At 40.7% G+C, this 20989-nt stretch overlaps 1 protein-coding gene across 2 annotated transcripts in view; it reads left to right on the top strand.

Annotated features, from left to right (window-relative positions):
- LOC129699513 (son of sevenless homolog 1) overlaps positions 1 to 20989 on the top strand; it is a 147077-nt gene that overhangs the window by 64932 nt on the left and 61156 nt on the right. For both annotated transcript variants that reach the window (XM_055639372.1, XM_055639371.1), the window contains exons 2-5: positions 10263 to 10388; positions 11236 to 11367; positions 14326 to 14490; positions 17563 to 17763. In XM_055639372.1, the coding sequence (XP_055495347.1) occupies positions 10263 to 10388; positions 11236 to 11367; positions 14326 to 14490; positions 17563 to 17763 (624 nt within the window). The remainder of the gene's footprint in view (positions 1 to 10262; positions 10389 to 11235; positions 11368 to 14325; positions 14491 to 17562; positions 17764 to 20989) is intronic.

Genomic DNA, 20989 nt, shown 5'->3' with positions numbered 1-20989 from the left:
ATTTATTCAATTCAAAATGAAAAGACGAAATGTTAATAAAATGCTAATCATTAAAAGCTTTTTTGGTTGTTTGTGGCAAGAATCTTCGTGTTGTATTGTCATTTGCTTTTACGTGTATTGAAACAAGTTAAAAAAATAACTACTGGGCTAAGTGAAGCGAGATTCGGAATCGCTGTTTTTTTCACCCATTCAAACGGGCCCCAAAGCATTGTGTGCGCCAATTTTAGAAACTGTCATTCAAGTAATGAAAAGAGGGGAATGAAGCGTGTATTTACTGGTGATTAATACACCCCGGGATCGGTTTTAACGCGGGATGAAGTTAAATACATAAACTGGAGCCAGGTGCATTAATCATCCTTGAACACTTGCTGTTGTATTTCGATCGCCAACTATATCCTCGCCTGGACAGACTGATGTATGTATAGGAAGGAACTGCAGATGCTGGTTTGAACCGAAGATAGACACAAAATGCTGTGTAACAGACGGGCGTCTCTGGAGAGAAGGAATGGGTGACATTTCGGGTCAAGACCCTTCATCAGACTGAAAGTCATGGGAAAGGGACTCTCATTCTGAAGAAGGGTCTAGACCCAAAACGTCACCCAGAGATGCTGCCTGTCCTGCTGAGTTACTCCAGCATTCTGTGTATATCTTCAGTTTAAACTAGCATCTGCAGTTCCTTCCTAAACAATACCCTCTCCTTCATGCCATTATTAATGTTCGAATTGCAGATAATACAGACCACTGGAATATTGCTCTGACAGCAAGCAAACATTTGAGCAAAATCAATACCATCCTGGGCTGTAAGCCAAAGCTCTCATCCTTCCTCCTCAAAAAAGACAATGGTTGCATGCTCCGATTCCATTCTAAGTTAGTATTTCAGAAACTTTTCAATTACCATACCAAATCATTCCCTTGATAGTTTTCCTCATTTCCATTTTCAAATAAAGAAACCAACCCAATGCGCTCTATGATCTTTGCAGATTCCACATTCCACGGTAGTGGGGTCTGGTTTGCTAAAATGGCGGACGTCCCGCCCCGTCCCATACTACACATTAGTCCATTGGATTTTGCAGGAGTGGATCATCTTGCTCTGCTCTATGATCTTTGCCGTCCACCTATCACAATCATCACTCTGGTTCTCCCAGCCCCTTCCCTCTTTCTCAAAAGTGGTACAGTGAAGCGGCTGCCTCTTGTTGCTAGCAATCTGGTTTCAATCCTCACCTCTGGGGCTGTCTGTGTGGAGTTTGCATGTTCAACCTGCAACTGGATGGGTTGCCTTCAGGTACTCCAGTTTCCTCCCATATTCCATAGATTGGAAGGTTAATTAGCAACTACAAATCGTTCCTGTTTTTACACGAGTGGGAGAATCTGCTGGGGTTGATGGGGAAATGGGAGAATATATTACAGGAAATATTAGTGAGAGAATGAGAATGCTCTCTGAGAGAAAGCATAGGCTTGACCGGCTTTCCATCTCAAATGGAAATCTGGTGAGTGCCAATGGAACTACAGCAAGTCCCTGATGCAGCATTTTGCTTGGGCAGGGACATATACCAGATCTCTGATACAGCAGTGTGCAGGTGCTGGGAGGGCAGGGTTCTCATATGCCCATCACAGTGTTTTAATTAACCCATTTTAGTGCTGATTCTCTTTCGCACTCTTACTGGAAATGCATCTTTAACACTAAGTGAGGTACCAGAGTATAGTTGCATATCTCAATTAGCAAAGTGCATCAAAGTTGTAAAGACATTATTGACACCTAGTGGCAGAGATTATGCTCAGCAGTTTCTTTTAATACAGCACCGTGAATGGATTACAATAGACTGGAATAAATAATTATTATGCTCTTGAATAACTTAAACATATCAATTAAACCTGGTTATATGTACAGTAAAACTGTAACTAAAATGAGCATGGATTGTTTCGCTGAACACCCTCTCTCAGTCCGCCTGGACCCACCTGATATCCCGGTTGCAAAACATTTTAATTCCCCTTCCCATTCCCACATTGACCTTTCTGTCCTAGGCCTCCTCCATTGTCAGAGTGAGGCTGAATGCAAATTGGAGGAACAGCATCTCATATTTTGCTTGGGCAGATTAACAACCCAGTGGTATGAATATTGATTTATCTAACTTCAAGTAACCCCTGCATTCCCTCTCTCTCCACCCCCACCCAAGTTACACCAGCTTCTCGTTCTCACCTAGCAAACAGCTAACATTGGCCTGCTACCTTTATCATCGTTACTTTTCTGCATATCTTTCATTCATTTGTTCTATATCTCTCTACTTTGCTGTCTATATCTCTTGTTTCCTTTTCCCCTGACTCTAGTCTGAAGAAGAGTCTCGCCCCGAAATGTCACTCATTCCATCTCTCCAGAGATGCTGCCTGTTCTGCCGAGTTACTCCAGCATTTTGTGTCTATTAAAGATTTATCTCGGGTTATTTGTAACCTGGCATGCATTATAAGATGGCAAGTTCCCTGATCAAGTCATTAAGGTAATCAAGAGAAATAGTTAGAATATGCAGGATAGAAAAAAGTCATTTGTCTGAATTGGCATATGTTATTTGGAGTCTTCTCTACTCCAACTGTATCAGGAATTCCTTCTGTTTTTATATCATTTGTGTTCAAGTGTAGTTTTTAACCAATGATATATTAACAGAATGCTTTGATCACTTCATGTCATAGATTCCACATTCTAACCACTGAATCATTGAAGAATTACTTCTTAATGCTTGATTGGATTTAATTTTTAGTACATTGTATTTTATAGGTCCACTCTATTTTTGTCTTCGAACAGGAGGAAATGTTTTCCTCGTGTATACTATATAAAATATCTGCAGTATTTTAAACATAGAAAATAGGTGCAGGAGTAGGCCATTCGGCCCTTCGAGCCTGCACCGCCATTTAATATGATCATGGCTGATCAACCAACTCAGTATCCTGTACCTGCCTTCTCTCCATACCCCTTGATCCCTTTAGCCACAAGGGCCACATCTAACTCCCTCTTAAATATAGCTAATGAACTGGCCTCAACTACATTCTGTGGCAGAGAATTCCAGAGATTCACCACTCTCTGTGTGAAAAATGTTTTTCTCATCTCGGTCCTAAAAGATTTACCCCCTTATCCTTAAACTGTGACCCCTTGTTCTGGGCTTCCCCAACATCGGGAACAATCTTCCGGCATTTAGCCTGTCCAACCCCTCTGCTAGGCTACCACTCAGTTTCATTTCCAGATAAAGTAATCCTAAGTTCTTCAATCTTGTCAGTTATCTTACAATTTTTGCATTAATTAGTAATATCTAGTTATACCTTCCCCTTGCCTTCTTTTGTTCCGATAGGAAACCAGAGATGCGCATATGTGTGATCAAATCAAGATCCAGGTTAATGCAACCTCACTGTTTTACACTCTATTCCATAGTAAATGACCTCCAGTAATTTGATGTATGAGAATTTGTAATCCTGCATCCCTCTGATCCATTCTGACCCATATTTTCAACAACAATGTGGTGTCCTTATTCCTTCTGCCAAATTCTTTCACTCTTACCAATATTGGAACTCATCCTGCAATTTTATTGAAGTTGTGTTGTCTATCATAGTCTTCCATTATACCCATTTAGCTCTCAGTAGCTGTAACAATACAAACAGGTTTCAAGGATTCGGATTAATAATGAAGGAAGAACACTCAGCCAATATAACATTTGAAGCACAAACAATTATTAAAGGAACATTAAAGCAACAACCAAGCAATGAATAGATAGCAATAGAATAGCAATACAACTTCAGTTAAACATAGAAACATAGAAAATAGGTGCAGGAGTAGGCCATTTGGCCTTTCGAGCCAGCACTGCCATTCAATATGATCATGCCTGATCAGTACCCTGTTCCTGCTTTTTCCCCATATCCCTTGATTCCGTAAGCCCTAAGAGCTAAATCTAACTCTATCTTGAAAACATCCAGTGAATTGGCCTCCACTGCCTTCTGTGGCAGAGAATTCCACAGATTCACAACTGTCTGGGTGAAAAAGTTTTTCCTTATCTCAGTCCTAAATACGCCCACCACTTATTCTTAAACTGTGACCCCCCTGGTTCTGACCCCCAACATCTGGAACATTTTTCCTGCATCTAGTCTGTCCAATCCCCAAAGAATTATATATGTTTCTATAAGATCCCCTCTCATCCAAAATTTCAGTGAATACAAGCCCAGTCGACCTATTCTTTCATCAAATGTCAGTCCTGTCATCCCTGGATATAACCTCGTGAAACTACACTGCACTCCCAACAATAAAAACACAAATAAACTACAATATAGATAGCAGCAGAAAATGGCAAATAAAATGAGTCTCACAAGTCCTCGTAGTCCTAAAGGCTGTAGCTTCAAAAACTTGTCGGGAACTTCATTTGAAAGCTTGGACTGGAGATTGTTCGAAGAACCTGTGTGTCCTGGACAGCTCATCCTGAGGTGTAGTCCCCTGAGCTCATGCAGGGCTGCCAACTCTCACGCTTTGAGCGTGAGAATAACGCATTTGGGCAAATTCTCACGCTCTCACGCTGATCACAAATTTCTCACGCTCTGTCGCCATATGCAACTGGAGTCAGGGTCAGGAGTAGTACCAGGTGTGCAATGAGACCCAGGTTGGTCAACACGGGCAGTGTTTGATTATAATCTGATTTCCATACATGAATACACTAAGATCAGTCATGTGCTGCACGTGTTGATCAGAATCTGGGCTCTACTGTGGAATGTAATTAGGAATGTAATTTAGTCTGACCTTATTCATAGCTAATCCAATTTAAAGCATATATATTGCATTCAAGTGTAAGTTAAGACTCGCTACAGTATGCACCATAATGCACAATTTCAAGCTGAAAAATGCAAAAGCTCCGTACCAATGGGAAATGGGAGGGGACACACCCCCCCCCGGTCGCCCCGCTCCCTCGGGCATGGTCTCTCGCAATTTCTCACTCCCAACTCTCACCCGATGTTGGCAGCCCTGGCTCATGTGTCGGGCATTTTAATACTATAAAGCATGTGCTAATCCAATAAGAAGAGTTGACTACATTTTAAAACTGGCTAACCTCCTTAGTGTCAAAAGCAAGAGTTATTTGTCTTATCAGCCCCTGAGCTAGTCTTGGATGTCTCTGAGGAGGTGAAAGTTTATCTCAGTGACCTTACAGGTAGCCTCGTGATTTACTGGTTCTTCTAAGTTGGCCCAAGCATTTTCTCAAACATCTAATTGTTGAAGCAGGCCTGCTCGCGTGATAAATGGTGCTGTTAATTTAGCTGAAAAGCATGCACGTGGCTGTTGCCTGACAACTCCATTTTAGCTGACGCAATCAGTTTAATCCTTACATTATACTAACAAAGTTTGAAATTGGCTCTGATTCCCAAGTTTAAATCAATAGATAATAGGTGCAGGAGTAGGCCATTCGGCTCTTCGAACCAGCACCTCCATTCAATGTGATCATGGCTGATCATCCCCAATCAGTACCCTGTTCCTGCCTTCACCCCATATCCCCTGACTCCACTATCTTTAAGAGCCCTATCTAGCTCTCTCATGAAAGTATCCAGAGAACCGTCCTCCACCGTCCTCTGAGGCAGAGAATTCCACAGACTCACAACTCTCTGTGAGAAAAAGTGTTTTCTCGTCTCCGTTCTAAATGGCTTACCCCTTATTCTTAAACTGTAGCCCCTGGTTCTGGACTTCCCCAACATCAGGAACATGTTTCCTGCCTCCAGCATGTCCAAACCCTTAACAATCTTAAGATGACCTCTCGTCCTTCAAAACTCCACATAGTGTACAAGCCCAGCCGCTCCATTCTCTCAGCATATGAGAGTCCCGCCATCCCGGGAATTAACCTTGTAAACCTACGCTGCACTCCCTCAATAGCAAGAATGTCCTTCCTCAAATTAGGGGACCAAAACTGCACACAATATTCCAGGTGTGGTCTCATTAGGACCCTGTACAATTGTAGAAAGGACCTCTTTGCTCCTATACTCAACTCCTCTTGTTATTAAGGCCAACATGCCATTCACTTTCTTCACTGCCTGCTGTACCTGCATGCTTACTTTCATAGACTGATGAATAAGGACCCCCAGATCCCGTTGTACTTCCCCTTTTCCCAACTTGACACCATTTAGATAGTAATCTGCCTTCCTGTTTTTGATACCAAAGTAGATAACGTCACATTTATCCACATTAAACTTCATCTGCCATGCATCTGCCCACTCCCCCAACCTGTCCAAGTCACCCTGCATTCTGATAGCATCCTCCTCGCAGTTCACCCTGCCACCCAGCTTTGTGCCATCTTCAAATTTGCTAATGTTACTTTGAATCCCTTCATCCAAATCATTGATGTATATTGTAAATAGCTGTGGTCCCAGCACCGAGCCTTGCGGTACCCCAATAGTCACTGCCTGCCATTCTGAAAGGAACCCGTTAATCCCTACACTTTGGTTCCTGTCTGCCAACCAATTTTCTATCCATGTCCGCACTCTACCCACAATACAATGTGCCCTAATTTTGCCCACTAATCTCCTATGTGGGACCTTATCAAATGCTTTCTGAAAGTCCAGGTACACAACATCCACTGACTTTCCCTTGTCCATTTTCCTAGTTACATCCTGAAAAAAATTCCAGAAAATTAGTCAAGCATGATTTCCCCTTCGTAAATCCATGCTGACCCGGACCGATCCTGTTACTGCTATCCAAATGTGCCGCTATTTCATCTTTTATAATTTACTCCAACATCTTCCCCACCACCGATGTCAGGCTAACTGGTCTATAATTCCCTGTTTTCTCTCTCTGCCTTTCTTAAAAAGTGGGTTAACATTGGCTACCCTTCAATCCATAGAAACTGATCCTGAGTCTATAGAACATTGGAAAATTATCATTTTGGAATAATGATGGCAAAATGGATGTTGCAGGCAGAGTGCAGATGCTCCACAAAGGGTTGCCTAGTGTTGCCTACTATATGTTTGGTTGCCTGATGTAGAAGAGACCAGATCAAGAGCACTGAATATATTCGACCAGGTTGGAAGAGGTGTTAACAAATCACTATTTCCAACCCCCCATTCTACTTGAACGAAGTTATTTAGGTTCCTGGATGGTGGTGAGAGGTGGTATTGGAGATAAGTGTGGTACCTCCTCCAGTTACAGGGGAAAATGTCAGGGGACCAGGAGGGGTGCAATTAACTTCTTGTTTACACATAATTGGATTATTGCATGAAATTGACTTTTAAATGTAAAAGTAGAATGCGCATAAATAGAACATAGAACAATGCAGCACAGGAAAAGACCCATCGGCCAACAATGTATGTGACAAAAATGATGCCAAGACCAACCTTTATCTGCCTGCACATCATCCATATCGCTCTGTTCCCTGCAAATCCATATGCCTATCTAACAGTCTCTTAAATGCCACTGTCGTATCAACCTCCACCAGCAACCCTAGTAGCACGTTCTAGGCACCCACCATCCTCTATGTGGAAAATGTGGAACTAGCATAAATGGGGCACCTTGGTTGGCATGGGTAAGTTGGGTCATGGTGGCTGTTTCCGTGTTGTATGGCTCCCTGACCATATGACGCTAAGTTTAACTCTTAATAGATTTGCAGGAAATTGGGACTGGAATGTGGACCAAATTCAATAGAGATCAAGAAAGCTTTTAGTATTCCAGTAATTTGAATATTCCAGTATTTATATTTATCGTCTTTCTGCTGACTGTAGATCATGCAAAGAAAGCTTTTAACTGTACCTTGGTGCACATGACAATAAAGTAAACTGATAACTGATTTTGTTTTAAATAAAATAAAAGTTTTTTTAGTTTTTGGTGCTGTGTCACTTCTTCACTTGAAGACAGTAAAGATCGTTAATAGGCCTGTCACACTTAGGCGATTTGGAACGGCGACTGTCAGAGTGGAACACACACACACACACACACACACACACACACACACACACACACACACACACACACACACACACACACACACACACACACACACACACACACACACACACACACACACACACACACACACACACACACACACACACACACACACACACACACACACACACTTGAAGTTGAGTAAAATTATCTCCAGATGTGAGGAAGGTTTTGTAGATAAGATTATGAAACATGGGAACAAGGATTGATTCAAATATTCTAAATGTTACTGAGAAGTAAAGGGAGTTTCCCGTTTCTCATTAAACTTTTGTGTAAGCTTGATTTGCCTTCTGAAGGATAAAGAAGCACTTATTCAAATCCAATCCAATCCAACTTTATTTGTTAAGCACTTTAAAACAGCCAATGTTGACCAAAGTGCTGTACAGAAGAATAAACAAGACATCATAAACAGACACCATAACAGCTCACATGAGGCGCAAAAATTACATATGAAATACAACAATAAATTAAAAGACATAAAACATGAGTAAAAATAATAGCCATGGAATAAAAGCAATCAAAAAATAAGAAATTAAATAGTCGACATCTTACTGGGTATCAAAGGACACGGAGAAGAGATGGGTTTTAAGAGGTGATTTAAAAACAGACAGAGAAGAGGCCTGTTTAATGTGGAGAGGCAGATTGTTCCATAATTTGGGTGCCGACACAGCAAAGGCACGGTCCCCTCTGAGCTTCAGCTTAGTTTTAGGCCCACTCAGGAGCAGCTGATTATCTGACCTGAGAGAGCGGGCGGGTGTATAAGGGTGTAGAAGCTCAGATAGGTAGGGCGGGGCAAGACCATTCGGGGATTTAAAAGCAAATAAAATAATTTTAAAATGGATCCTATGAATAGGCAACCAGTGGAGTGAGGCTAAAGTGTGCGAAATGTGCTCATATTTACATGTGCCAGTTAAAAGACGTACAGCTGCATTCTGTACCATCTGGAGACGGGCGATGGAGGACCCACTAACCCCCACATACAGTGCATTGCAGTAATCCAGCCGAGTGGTAACAAAGGCGTGGATTACCGTCTCAAAGTGCTGCCTTGACAGAATTGGCTTTATTTTGGCCAGCTGCCTCAAATGGAAAAAGCTTGATTTAACAACAGCCTTGATCTGACTGTCAAATTTAAGCTCATGGTCCACTTTAACCCCTAGGTTTGTGATGCTTGGTCTGCTATACTGGGCCAGGGAGCCCAGATCTACAAGGGGGGGCCCCAGTGGTGCCACCAAAAACCATTACTTCCGTTTTTTTATCATTAAAACTTTAAAAGTTCAGAGCCATCCAGGCCTTTATGTCGTTGAGACACTCAAGTAACAGTCCGACAGAGCGTTCATCCTTTTTAAGGGGCACATAAATCTGACTGTCGTCTGCATAAAAGTGGAATGAAATTCCGTGCTTCCTTAGTATGGAACCAAGTGGCAGAAAATAGAGAGAGAAGAGGAGAGGGCCAAGAACTGAGCCCTGTGGAACCCCACACGAGAGAGGAGCAGAGGAGGATACAGAGTCCCCAAGGCTGACACACAAAGTTCGATCAGCCAGGTACGACCTGAACCACTCCAGTGCTATGCCCCTGATACCCACCCACTGCTTCAAACGTGAGATCAATATTTCATGATCCACTGTGTCAAAAGCAGCAGTCAAATCTAAAATCAAAATAATAATATTCAAGTCCTGTAAGGGTACTATGACATCTCAGATTAATAATGTCAGTTGAATTAACTCCTGCTGAAATTATGCATTCGGACAGCATTTATTTGAACTGAAGCATTGCACTTGCATGTAACATGTAACATATCTATAGCAGAGCCAGATTTGCTGATGCAAAAGATTGCAGATGCTAGAATCTGAGAAAAACGCAAAGTGGTGGAAGAACTCGGAGGGTCAGGCAGTGTTTGGGGAGGGAATGGACAACTGATATTTTGGAGCGGGGCCCTTCAAGTCTGAAGAAGAGTCCCGATTCGAAATGTTATTTGTCCATTCTTTCCACAGATGCTGCTTGACCCACTGAGTTTCTCCAACACTTTGTGCTTCAAACTAAATTTGCAATGGGGAGAATGTGATCTTTCTGCATGGGTAAACTTGGACGAGACAAGTGGCTTACCACATCTGTAATGATGTATCTAAGGGATTTATTTTGTTGGAATTAAATGTACTTCCAATCAAAAATATACAGCTTGGAATACCAGAAAAGATTGGATAATTTATTAACAAAATGTTGTTTGAAGTATTACTTAATTGTTATATTGTGCGTTTATTCATTGTTGGGTATATTTACAGGTTAATTGTCAACTACCTTTCTATTTGCTGTCAACAGGTTCAACAACAAGTACATCCCAAACTTAAATCGACTGAGGATGCCTTGCAGTATATTGAAGAGCTAATCCTACAGTTACTAAGCATGCTCTGTCTAGTACAGCCTCGCAGTGTTGCAGATGTAGAGGTAAGGTTATCATGGACGCGTCCTAACTGTGGTGATGAATCTCCAATAGCTATCCCTTTCAGAATATCTCAGAAGTGGTCATAGAGGCACACAGCACAGAAACAGGCTCTTTTGCCCAACTCATCCATGCTGACCAAGATGCCCCATCAGAGCTAATTCCATTTGCCCACACTTCGTCCATATATCTCAACCTTCCCTATCCATGTAACTTTCCAAATGTCTTTTAAATGCTGTTATAATACCTCCTCTAGCACCGCATTCCATTTACCAACTACCTTTGTGTCGCCCCTCAGGTTCCTATTAAATCATTTTCCTCTTGCCTTAAACCCATGCCCTCCGCTTCTTGATTCCCTTATTCTGGGTAAAAGAATCTGTGCATTCACCATATCCATTCCCCTCATGATTTTATACACCCCACAGCCACCTGTCCAACTTATTTTTTATAGCTCAGGCCTTGAGTTCTGGCAACCTCCCCATAAATTCTCTCTGCACTCCTTCTAACAATGACATCCTTTCTCCAGCAGAGTGACCAAAACTGAACACAATATTTCAAATCTGGGCATATGTAATGTGTGCTGTTGCTTACCTCCCGTGTTACTCCAGCACGACCTCCTGAGTTACTCCAGCATGCCATGCCCCATTTTTTGTAAACCAGCATCTGCAGTTCCTTGTTTCTATAATCAGATTTCCTGGTTTAGAAAGTGTGTAGCTTGATTGTGATGGGTGTTAACATTCTAAATTTGGGATTTTGAGTAAAATGCTAGTAACATTAGAATCTGTTAATAAATGTCTGTGTTGTGCAACTGGATTCATAGATTACAATTTTTTTCTAAAATGTATCCCTTAGGAACGGGTACAGAAATCGTTTCCACATCCGATTGACAAGTGGGCCATAGCAGATGCTCAATCTGCCATAGAAAAACGCAAACGCAGGAGTCCCCTTTTGTTGCCTGTCGATAAGATTCACCCTCTTCTGAAGGTAAGTCTCAAATAATTAAATTTAGGTTCATGCTGCCATTTTCATGGAGGTCAGGTTTTATTAACAAATTAAGAAACTATCTAGGTATACTGTATGTGGCTATAATATTGATTGAGCAACAGGATATATTGAAAATTTGCCATTGTGTTGAAGAATAATTCAACGGTCCTGAAACTATTCTAATTCTAAATTTATTCCTTGGTAAGAGGTTGGTGTAGATCTGCTCGACCTAATACTAACACACATATGTTACACCCCACTTGGATCTATAATCTAGTCTGGTTTTTACCATACAGTCACCATTTATTACTAACGCTTCCAGACACTAGCTGTTAGTCGAGATGTAGTCACAGTGGTGTCAACACAATGGCACCAAGGCAAATTCCTTGTATGTGAATACTTGGCCAATAAACTTACTTACTTACTTACATACTCACATACATACTTAACATGCAGTGTAACTTTATTATATGCTAATAAACTTGTTGGATCATTATTTGGAGTCCAATCTTTCTTTAGGTTTTTAAATGTTTACCTTTATGACTATAAATTGCTTTTGGTTGATATTCTTAGCCCTATGTTTAAATGTACTCAAACTATTAAATGATTCTAGTTCAAATTTGTATTTCTTTCAAAAACATAGCCCATGTAAAGGTCTGGCACCACTTGCCAAAGTGCATGCATTATTCTGGCACAAGAATTGCAGGTCTTTTATATATTTGTCTGGATTAGATACAGGATTAGATTGCTTTCCAGTGATATTCTTGGCCTCCACAGAAGACTGTGGAGGACTTCAATGGATATTTTAACGGCAGAATTTGATAGATTCTTGATTAGTATGGCTGCCAGGGGTTATGGGGAGAAGGCAGGAGAATGGGGTTAAGAGGGAAAAATAAATGAGCCGCGATTGAAAGGTGGCGTAGACTTGATGGGTCAAATGGCCTAATTCTGCTCCTATCACTTATAAACTAAATGTAATCATGGGGCTAACAAAAGTGATATTAAATTCTAAGGGCAATTATCTCCATCCACCAATCCAACCAATTCCTCTGCTGGATTCAGCCATATGCCAGATCTCGTCCCAACCCCTTCACCTCTTCATACTAACTCCCCTCCACTCTTAAGTCCAGAGGAAGGGTCTAGACCCGAAACGTCACCTGTCTAAGATGCGACCTAATTTCCTCCAACAGTTTGTTTTTTACTCCAGATTCCAGCATCTACAGCTGTTTGAGTCTCCAATTCGTTTCTGGAATTGGTTAAGGAAAAGTGACCAGGACACTAAGGAGAGCTTTCTGCTCTTTAAAATAATATTGTCGGACTGTTTACCATATGCCACAGAGGGGTAATGGGACTTAGAATTAATCATATCTAAATGCCAGTAGTGCATTCCTTCAGTACTGCACCAGTGTCAGCCTAATTTTGTGCTCAGGACTATCGAGAGGAATTCAAGCCCATAGACCTTCAACACTGAAGCGAATGTTCCATCTCTAAGAATTGAATGTCCAGATGATTAATTAGTGTTTGTAATGGTGGTTGCTGTTTTTTCATTTAATTGCACAGTCCCTCCTTCTGTACTCATTTGTTCATTTTCTCAATTTTATTTCTTCATTGGCATGCTTGTTGCAGTTTGATTTTATTAATTTGTATCTGTCTGTTCTGTTAATTTGTAGATGCATTGTTCTGTTGATTGGTGCATGCCCCATTGTGTTAAAAGTGTATATCTGTACACTTTGCATGTGAGATTAAAGTGTTTTATATGTTTACTTTCTTTATTATGATTATGTCAAAAAATAATATTATTCTAATTCAAGATCTTCAGTGAATTGCATTATTTAATATCTCAATATATTACATTGACGGTTTGGTTATTTGTAGTTCTGTGTTAGTGTGTTATTATATTCCAAAAGAAACAACGTCTCACAGAATAATGGGTCAAAATGCGCACCAGCACTGTCTTCCTCTTAGGTCAGCTTGTCCCTGATTCCACCCCTGCACACTGTACCACTGAAGTTAGTTGTCAGTGCATCTAAACTCACATAGTACAAACGTGTCCAGGAGCACAGACCTACTCAGTTAAGGCATCAGATGCGTAAGGGTGGGTACCATAGGAACTGCAGCCCCATTAATCTGAATGGAGCCACTAATATTAGTTCATGCTTAGTTCACTTTTTTTAATATCTTTGTTACTACTACCATAGTAATACAGCCAGGATGCAAGCCCTTCAGCCCAACTTGTCTATGATCCATCTAAGCTAATCCCATTTTCCTGCACTTACCCCATATCTCTCTAAACATTTCCTTTCCATGTACCAGTCTAAATGTCTTTTACTGTGCCCGCATCCACAGCTTCTTCTGACAGCTCGTTTTATATACGTTCACCAGCCTCTGTGTGAAAATGTTTTCCCTCATTTGATTTAAGCAAATTCATTTTTTAAACTATTTTGGCTGATATATTAATTATCAGTACATGTAACATTTAAAAATCTCTGACTAGCACATATATTTAACAACAGTTCAAAGGGGTTTGAAGGCAGTGACCATTAAAATGCCATTGGGGTGGGACTTTAGGATCAGCTGGCTGAAACCTCATCACTGCATGTGGTTAATTTTGCTCCACAGGATGGCTCTGGCACAGGTTGAACAGCAGAGCTGTAAATGAATCTGTAGGACAAATTTTATCTGGTGGGCTGGTGGGCCTGGTTGGGCATGGTATAGAGGCTGAAGAACGTTCCTGACCGATCACCTATCCATTCCCTCCACAGTTGCTGCCTGACCTGCTGAGTTTCACCAGCATCTTGTGTTTTGAGCAAGCCCAGTGCTCCTTGATCTTGTTTCTCATCAAATCTGAATCTCTGATCCATTTCAACTTTTTGTTCTGATTTCAGGAAAGTTTCGTGGCAATTTGTTTATTCTTACAAGACGGGTGATTGATGATCGCTGTTTTTCATGTCTCTCCAGGAGGTGCTTGGATACAAAGTTGACCATCAAGTTTCTGTTTACATCGTTGCAGTGTTAGAATACATATCTGCCGACATCCTTAAGCTGGCAGGCAATTATGTGCGCAATATACGGCACTATGAAATCACCCAACAGGACATTAAAGTAGCAATGTGTGCTGATAAGGTAAGAAAACATACTTTGAAAATAGAACAGTAAAGTCCAAGAACAGGCCCTTCAGCCGACAATGTCTATGCTGAACATGATGCCAAGACCAACTCTTATCTACCTGTGCATAATCCATTCCCTCCATATCCTGTGCCTATTCAAAAGTCTCTTAAATGCCACTTTTATATCTGTCTCAACCACCGACCCTGGCAGCATTTTCCAGGTACCCACCACCTTCTGTGTGCAAAAAAAAAACTTGCCCTCGCATCTTCTTTAAACTTTGCCCCTCTCACCTTACAGATATGGCCTCTAGTGTTTGATATTTCCACCCTGGGGAAGAGGGTCAGACTGTACCCTCTCCATGCCCCTCATAATTTTATATGCTTCTGTATATGCTCCCTGCAAACTACGGCGTTCTAGAGAAAACAATCTAAGTCTGTCCATCCTCTCCCCATAGCTAATACCCCCTAATCCAGGCGTCATTCTAGTACACCACTGCATCATCAATATTTTTATTTGCTTTTGGACCTAAAAGACTTTAGCTTCATTGAAATACTACACACTTCTGGAAAGCTGAGTTATTTAATAAGCAACAAACATTTTTCCAGCTTAGATGCTGAGAAATATTCTGAACGACTATTTTGAAATTAACTTTATTGTCCTTTATACTCTTTATTTAGAAATCTAAATTCAATTTTGCCAAACATCAAAGGAATTGGTATTTGTGATTTTTGTTTTTACTTTCTGGATTATTATGATAGGAAGATGTTAAATATGGAAGAGTTTAAGAAAGAACTGCAGATGCTGGGAAAAATAGAAGGTAGTCAAAAATGCTGGAGAAACTCAGCGGGTGAGGCAGCATCTATGGAACGAAGGAATAGGTGACATTTTGGGTTGAGACCCTTCTTCAGACCTGAAGACTCGACCTGAAACATCACCTGTTGCTTCGTTCCATAGATGCTGCCTTACCCGCTGAGTTTCTCCAGCATTTTTGTCTACCTTTGAATATGGGAGTGATGGAAATGCTTTTCGTTGAGTTTTATATGAGAATGGCTTGCATTGCTACAGTGCCCTCCATAATGTTTGGGACAAAGACCCATCATTTATTTATTTGCCTTTGTACTCCATGATCTGTGATTTGTAATAGATAAAATCACATGTGGTTAAAGTGCCATTTTTATACATTTTGATTTCACCATGTGGAAATTACAGCTGTGTTTATACACAGCCCCCCCCCCCCCCCCCCCATTTCAGGACACCATAATGTTTGGGACACATGGCTTCACAGGTGATTGTAATTGCTCAGGCGCATTTAAATGCTTCCTTAATGCAGGTATAAGAGAGCTCTCAGCGCCTAGTCTTACCTCCAGTCTTTTCATCACCTTTGGAAACTTTTATCGCTGTTTATCAACATGAGGACCAAAGTTGTGCCAATGAGTGTCAAATAAGTCATTATGAGACTGAGAAATAAGAATAAAACTGTTAGAAACATCAGCCAATCTTAGGCTTACCAAAATCAACTGTTAGGAACATCATTAAGAAAAAAGAGATCACTGGTGAGCTTACTAATCGCAAAGGGACTGGTGACCCATGGAAGACCTCCACAGCTGATGACAGAAGAACTCTCTCCATAATAAAGAAAAATCCCCAAATACCCGTCCGACAGATCAGAAACACTCTTCAGGAGTCAGGTGTGGATTTGTCAATGACCACTGTCCGCAGAAGACTTCATGAACAGAAATACAGAGGCTACACTGCAAGGTGCAAACCACTGGTTAGCCGCAAAAATAGGATGGCCGGGTTACAGTTTGCCAAGAAGTACTTAATAGAGCAACCACAGTTCTGGAAAAAGGTCTTGTGGACAGATGAAATGAAGATGAACTTATATCATAGTGATGGCAAGGGCAAAGTATGTAGGAGAGAAGGAACTGCCCAAGATCCAAAGCATACCACCTCATCTGTGAAATAAGGTGGTGGGGGTGTTATGGCCTGGCCATGTATGGTTGCTGAAGGTCCTTATTGATGATGCAACTGCTGATGGTAGTAGCACAATGAATTCCGAAGTGTATAGACACATCCTATCTGCTCAAGTTCAACAAATGCCTCAAAACTCATTGGCCGGCAGTTCATTCTACAACAAGACAATGATCCCAAACATACTGCAAAAGCAACAAAGGAGTTTTTCAAAGCTTAAAAAATGGTCAATTCTTGAGTGGCCAAGTCAATCACCCGATCTGAACCCAATTGAGCATGCCTTTTATATGCTGAAGAGAAAACTGAAGGGGACTAGTCCCCAAAACATGCATAAGCTAAAGATGATTGCAATACAGGCCTGGCAGAGCATCACCAGAGAAGACACCCAGCAACTGGTGATGTCCATGAATTGCAGACATCAAGCAGTCATTGCATGCAAAGGATATGCAACAAAATATTAAACATGACTACTTTCATTTACATGACATTGCTGTGTTCCAAACATTATAGTGCCCTGAAATGGGGGGACTATGTATAAACACTGTTGTAATTTCTACATGGTGAAACCAAAATGTATAACAATGGCCTTTAATAAAATCTGACAATGTGCACTCTAATCACTTTGCATCAATCCTGGTAAGGTGTGAACATATGAGTGTAACTTTTGAATAAAGACAGATGTGCACCTACTTGGAAAGTTGTCTATTTTGTAGTCTTTGGGATGGGATTTATTTTGCTGATCATTGTTTTGCTTCTCCTCAGCAAAGAGCAAATATGTTTCTTTTTGTTTATTTTTTTTTTTTTATTAGAAGTAAGTACAATAATGTAGTACATAAGTATCTAATACATAATGAGAATACAGTTAATGTACAACTTTTTTTTAATTTCGCAGAAGAGCAAATATATTTCAAAATGGATAATCTTTTAACATGTTGAAGGGGAAGTTAGAGCAACAAAGTCATCCTCAAAGAAACCTAATTGGTTATTTTTCTATAAATTCTTCCAGGACATATGGGCAAAGCATGAGTCTGATGATTGGAAGATACACTCACATGAGTGCAATCAATTTATTTCACTTCAGAGTACATGAAGTAAATCAAAAATGTTTGTTTGCAGGTACTAATGGATATGTTCCATCAGGATGAGGAAGACTTAGGTGTGATAGAAGAAGAGCCCATTAACACTGGTGAACAAGCGTATTATGATTTAGTGAAGATGTACATGTCCGAGATTCGGCAATATCTAAGAGAATTGAATCTCATCATCAAAGTCTTCAGGGAACCCTTTGTATCAGATGCAAAGCTGTTTTCTTCAAACGTATGTTGTAAATTTTATGAACATGTTTTTCAGATATATGGATTGTTACGATTGTTCCCTGTTTAAATCTTCAATATTCCTTCCCTTTATAATGTGCCCAAAAGACATCTACATAGGCATAATAGGTTCTTGGCCAATTGCCAGGATGTATGTTACACGCGATGCAAAATACTGCCGATACCTGAAGTCTATGTGTCTATCTTCCACATATATATATAGTTATTTTAATATTTATTATGTTCACTTTTGAAAGTCTCATATGATGGTGTATATACCTCTTCCGTTATTTTGCATTGGAATGCTAACAACTGCATTGCTGCTTTTTAACACCAGATGGTGATATATTTCCAAAAGTTTGTAAATACAATTTTTTTTAAAAATCTAGAAATGTTTTTCCTGTAATGCAAGACTCTTATTTTTTTGTATCTAAAATTGGGTTACAAAATATTACATCTCGAGGTGCTACAGTTAAATTCTACAGATTTAAGATTATGCCATCAACAGCGTGAATAACAAGAAATGGACAACAGGATCTTGTCAACGTGACTTTTCCTTTATAGAAAACATAGAAAATAGGTGCAGGAGGAGGCCATTCGGCCCTTCGAACCAAGGAAACATAAAGGAAGCTGTAAGATTGACAGAACTGTTCTTTTTTTTATTGCTGACAATTGTGTTGCTGCTCCTTGTTCCCATTTGGAGAACTTGGATTGATTAACAGAAATTTGCTATCAAAATTTGTTTCCCTTTTTGAAGTAAACCATTTATAGAGTCTTGCAGCACAGAAATAGGCCCTTCAACCCAACCTGCACATGCTAACCAAGATGCCCCAACTACACTAGTCTCACCTGCCCTAGTTTGGCCCATACAGTGCATTCAGAAAGTATTCAGACCCCTCCAGACACATTTTCCACATTTTGTTACGTTACAGTCTTATTTAACAATGGATTGAATTCTTTATTTCTTAATCATCAATCTACACACAATACCCCAGAATGAAGTCTCGAAAACAGGTGTCACAAATTTTTTGCAAAGTAATTAAAAATAAATAACTGAAATGGCACATTTACATAAGTATTCGGACCCTTTGCTATGACACTCAAAATTGAGCTTTGGTTCATCCTGTTTCCATTGATTATCCTTGAGATGTTTCTACAACTTGATTGGAGTCCACGTGATAAATTAAATTGATTGGACATGATTTGGAAAGGCACACACCTGTCTATATAAGGTCCCACAGTTGACAGTGCATGTCAGAGCAAAAACCATGCCATGAAGACGAAGAAATTGTCCGGAGACCTCTGAGACAGGATTGTGTCGAGACACAGATCTGGGGAAGGGTATAAAACAATTTCCGCAGCATTGCAGGTCCCAAAGAGCACAGTGGCCTCCATCATTCTTAAATAGAAGAACTTTGGAACCAACAGGACTCTTCATAGAGCTGGCCGCCTGTTCAAACTGAGCAATCGGGGTAGAAGGGCCTTGGTCAGGGAGCTGACCAAGAACCTGGCGGTCACTCTGACAGAGCTCCAGAGTTCCTCTGTGAAGATGGGAGAACCTTCCAGAAGGACAACTATATCTGCAGCACTCTACCAATCAGGTCTTTATGGTAGAGTGGCCAGACGGAAGCCACTCCTCAGTAAAAGGCACATAACAACCTGCTTGGAGTTTGCCAAATGGCATGAGAAACAAGATTCTTTGATCTGATGAGACCAAGATAGAATTCTTTAACCTGAATGCCAATCGTCATGTCTGAAGGAAACCAGGCACCGCTCATCACCTGGCCAATACCATACCTATGATGAAGCATGGTGGCAGCATCATGGGTGGGTGACATAGGGGTGACTAGTCAAGATCGAGGGAAAGATGAACAGAGCAAAGTACAGAGAGATCCTTGATGAAAACCTGTTCCCGAGCGTTCTGTACCTCAGACTGGAGTGGCTTTGTGATAAGTCTGTGAATGTCCTTGAGTGGCCCAGCCAGAGCCCGGACTTGAACCCGATCGAACATCTCTGGAGGGACCTGAAAATAGCTGTGCATCAACACTCCCCATCCAACCTGACAGAGCTTGAGAGGATCTGCACAGAAGAATGAGAGAAATTACCCAAATACAGGTGTGCCAAGCTTGTAGCGTCATATCCAAGAAGACTTGAAGCTGTAATCGCTGCCAAAGGTGCCTCAAGAAAGTACTGAGTAAAGATTCAGATTCAATTTTAATTGTCATTGTCAGTGTACAGTACAGAGACAACGAAATGCAAAAAGGGTCTGAATACTTATGTAAATATGATATTTCAGTTATTTCGTTTTAATTACTGCAAAAAGTTTAATCTGTTTTTGCTGTTTTATTATGGGGTATTGTGTGTAAATTGATGATAAAAAAAAAGAAAGAATTTAATCCATTTTAGAATAAGGCTGTAATGTAACAAAATGTGGAAAAAGTGAAGGGGTCTGAATAGTTTCTGAATGCACTGTATTCCTCAACCTTTGCTACGTATGTACCTGTCCGAATTTATTTTAAATGTTGTCATGGTAACCAACTCAACTACCTCCTCTTTCCATATACCCAACACCCAACACTGTGTGGGGAAAGTTGCCCCTCAGGTTCTTGTTAAATCTTTCCCCTCTCAAGTCAAGTCAAGTTTATTCGTCACATACACATACGAGATGTGCAGTCAAATGAAAAGTGGCAATGCTCGCGGACTTTGTGCAAAAAGACAAACAAACAAACAACCAAACAAACTATAAACACACACATATTCTTTTACATATTAAATATTGGAAGGAAAAACGTTCAGTAAAGTTAGTCCCTGGTGAGATGGGAGTTTACAGTCCGAATGGCCTCTGGGAAGAAACTCCTTCTCAACCTCTCCGTTCTCACAGCATGGCAACGCAGGCGTTTGCCTTACCGTAGCAGCTGGAACAGTCCGTTGCATGGGTGGAAGGGGTCTCCCATGATTTTATTGGCTCTGGAGTTGCACCTCCTGTTGTATAGTTCCTGCAGGGGGGGCGAGTGAAGTTCCCATGGTACGTTCGGCCGAACGCACTACTCCCTGCAGAGCCTTCTTGTCTTACCTTAACCTATGCTGTCTTGTTCTTGATTACTCTGCTCTGGGTAAAAGACTCTGCGTTCACTCTTTCTCGTGATCTTGAACATGATCTTAAAAAAATATATATCCCTCCGATCCTTTTAATACTTCCTATTCATCACTTTACACTTATGCCCACTTGT

This window comes from Leucoraja erinacea, chromosome 8 (assembly GCF_028641065.1).
Source record: "Leucoraja erinacea ecotype New England chromosome 8, Leri_hhj_1, whole genome shotgun sequence".
In the NCBI taxonomy this organism is placed as follows: domain Eukaryota; kingdom Metazoa; phylum Chordata; class Chondrichthyes; order Rajiformes; family Rajidae; genus Leucoraja; species Leucoraja erinaceus.
This window is presented reverse-complemented; position numbering and strand designations above follow the sequence as displayed.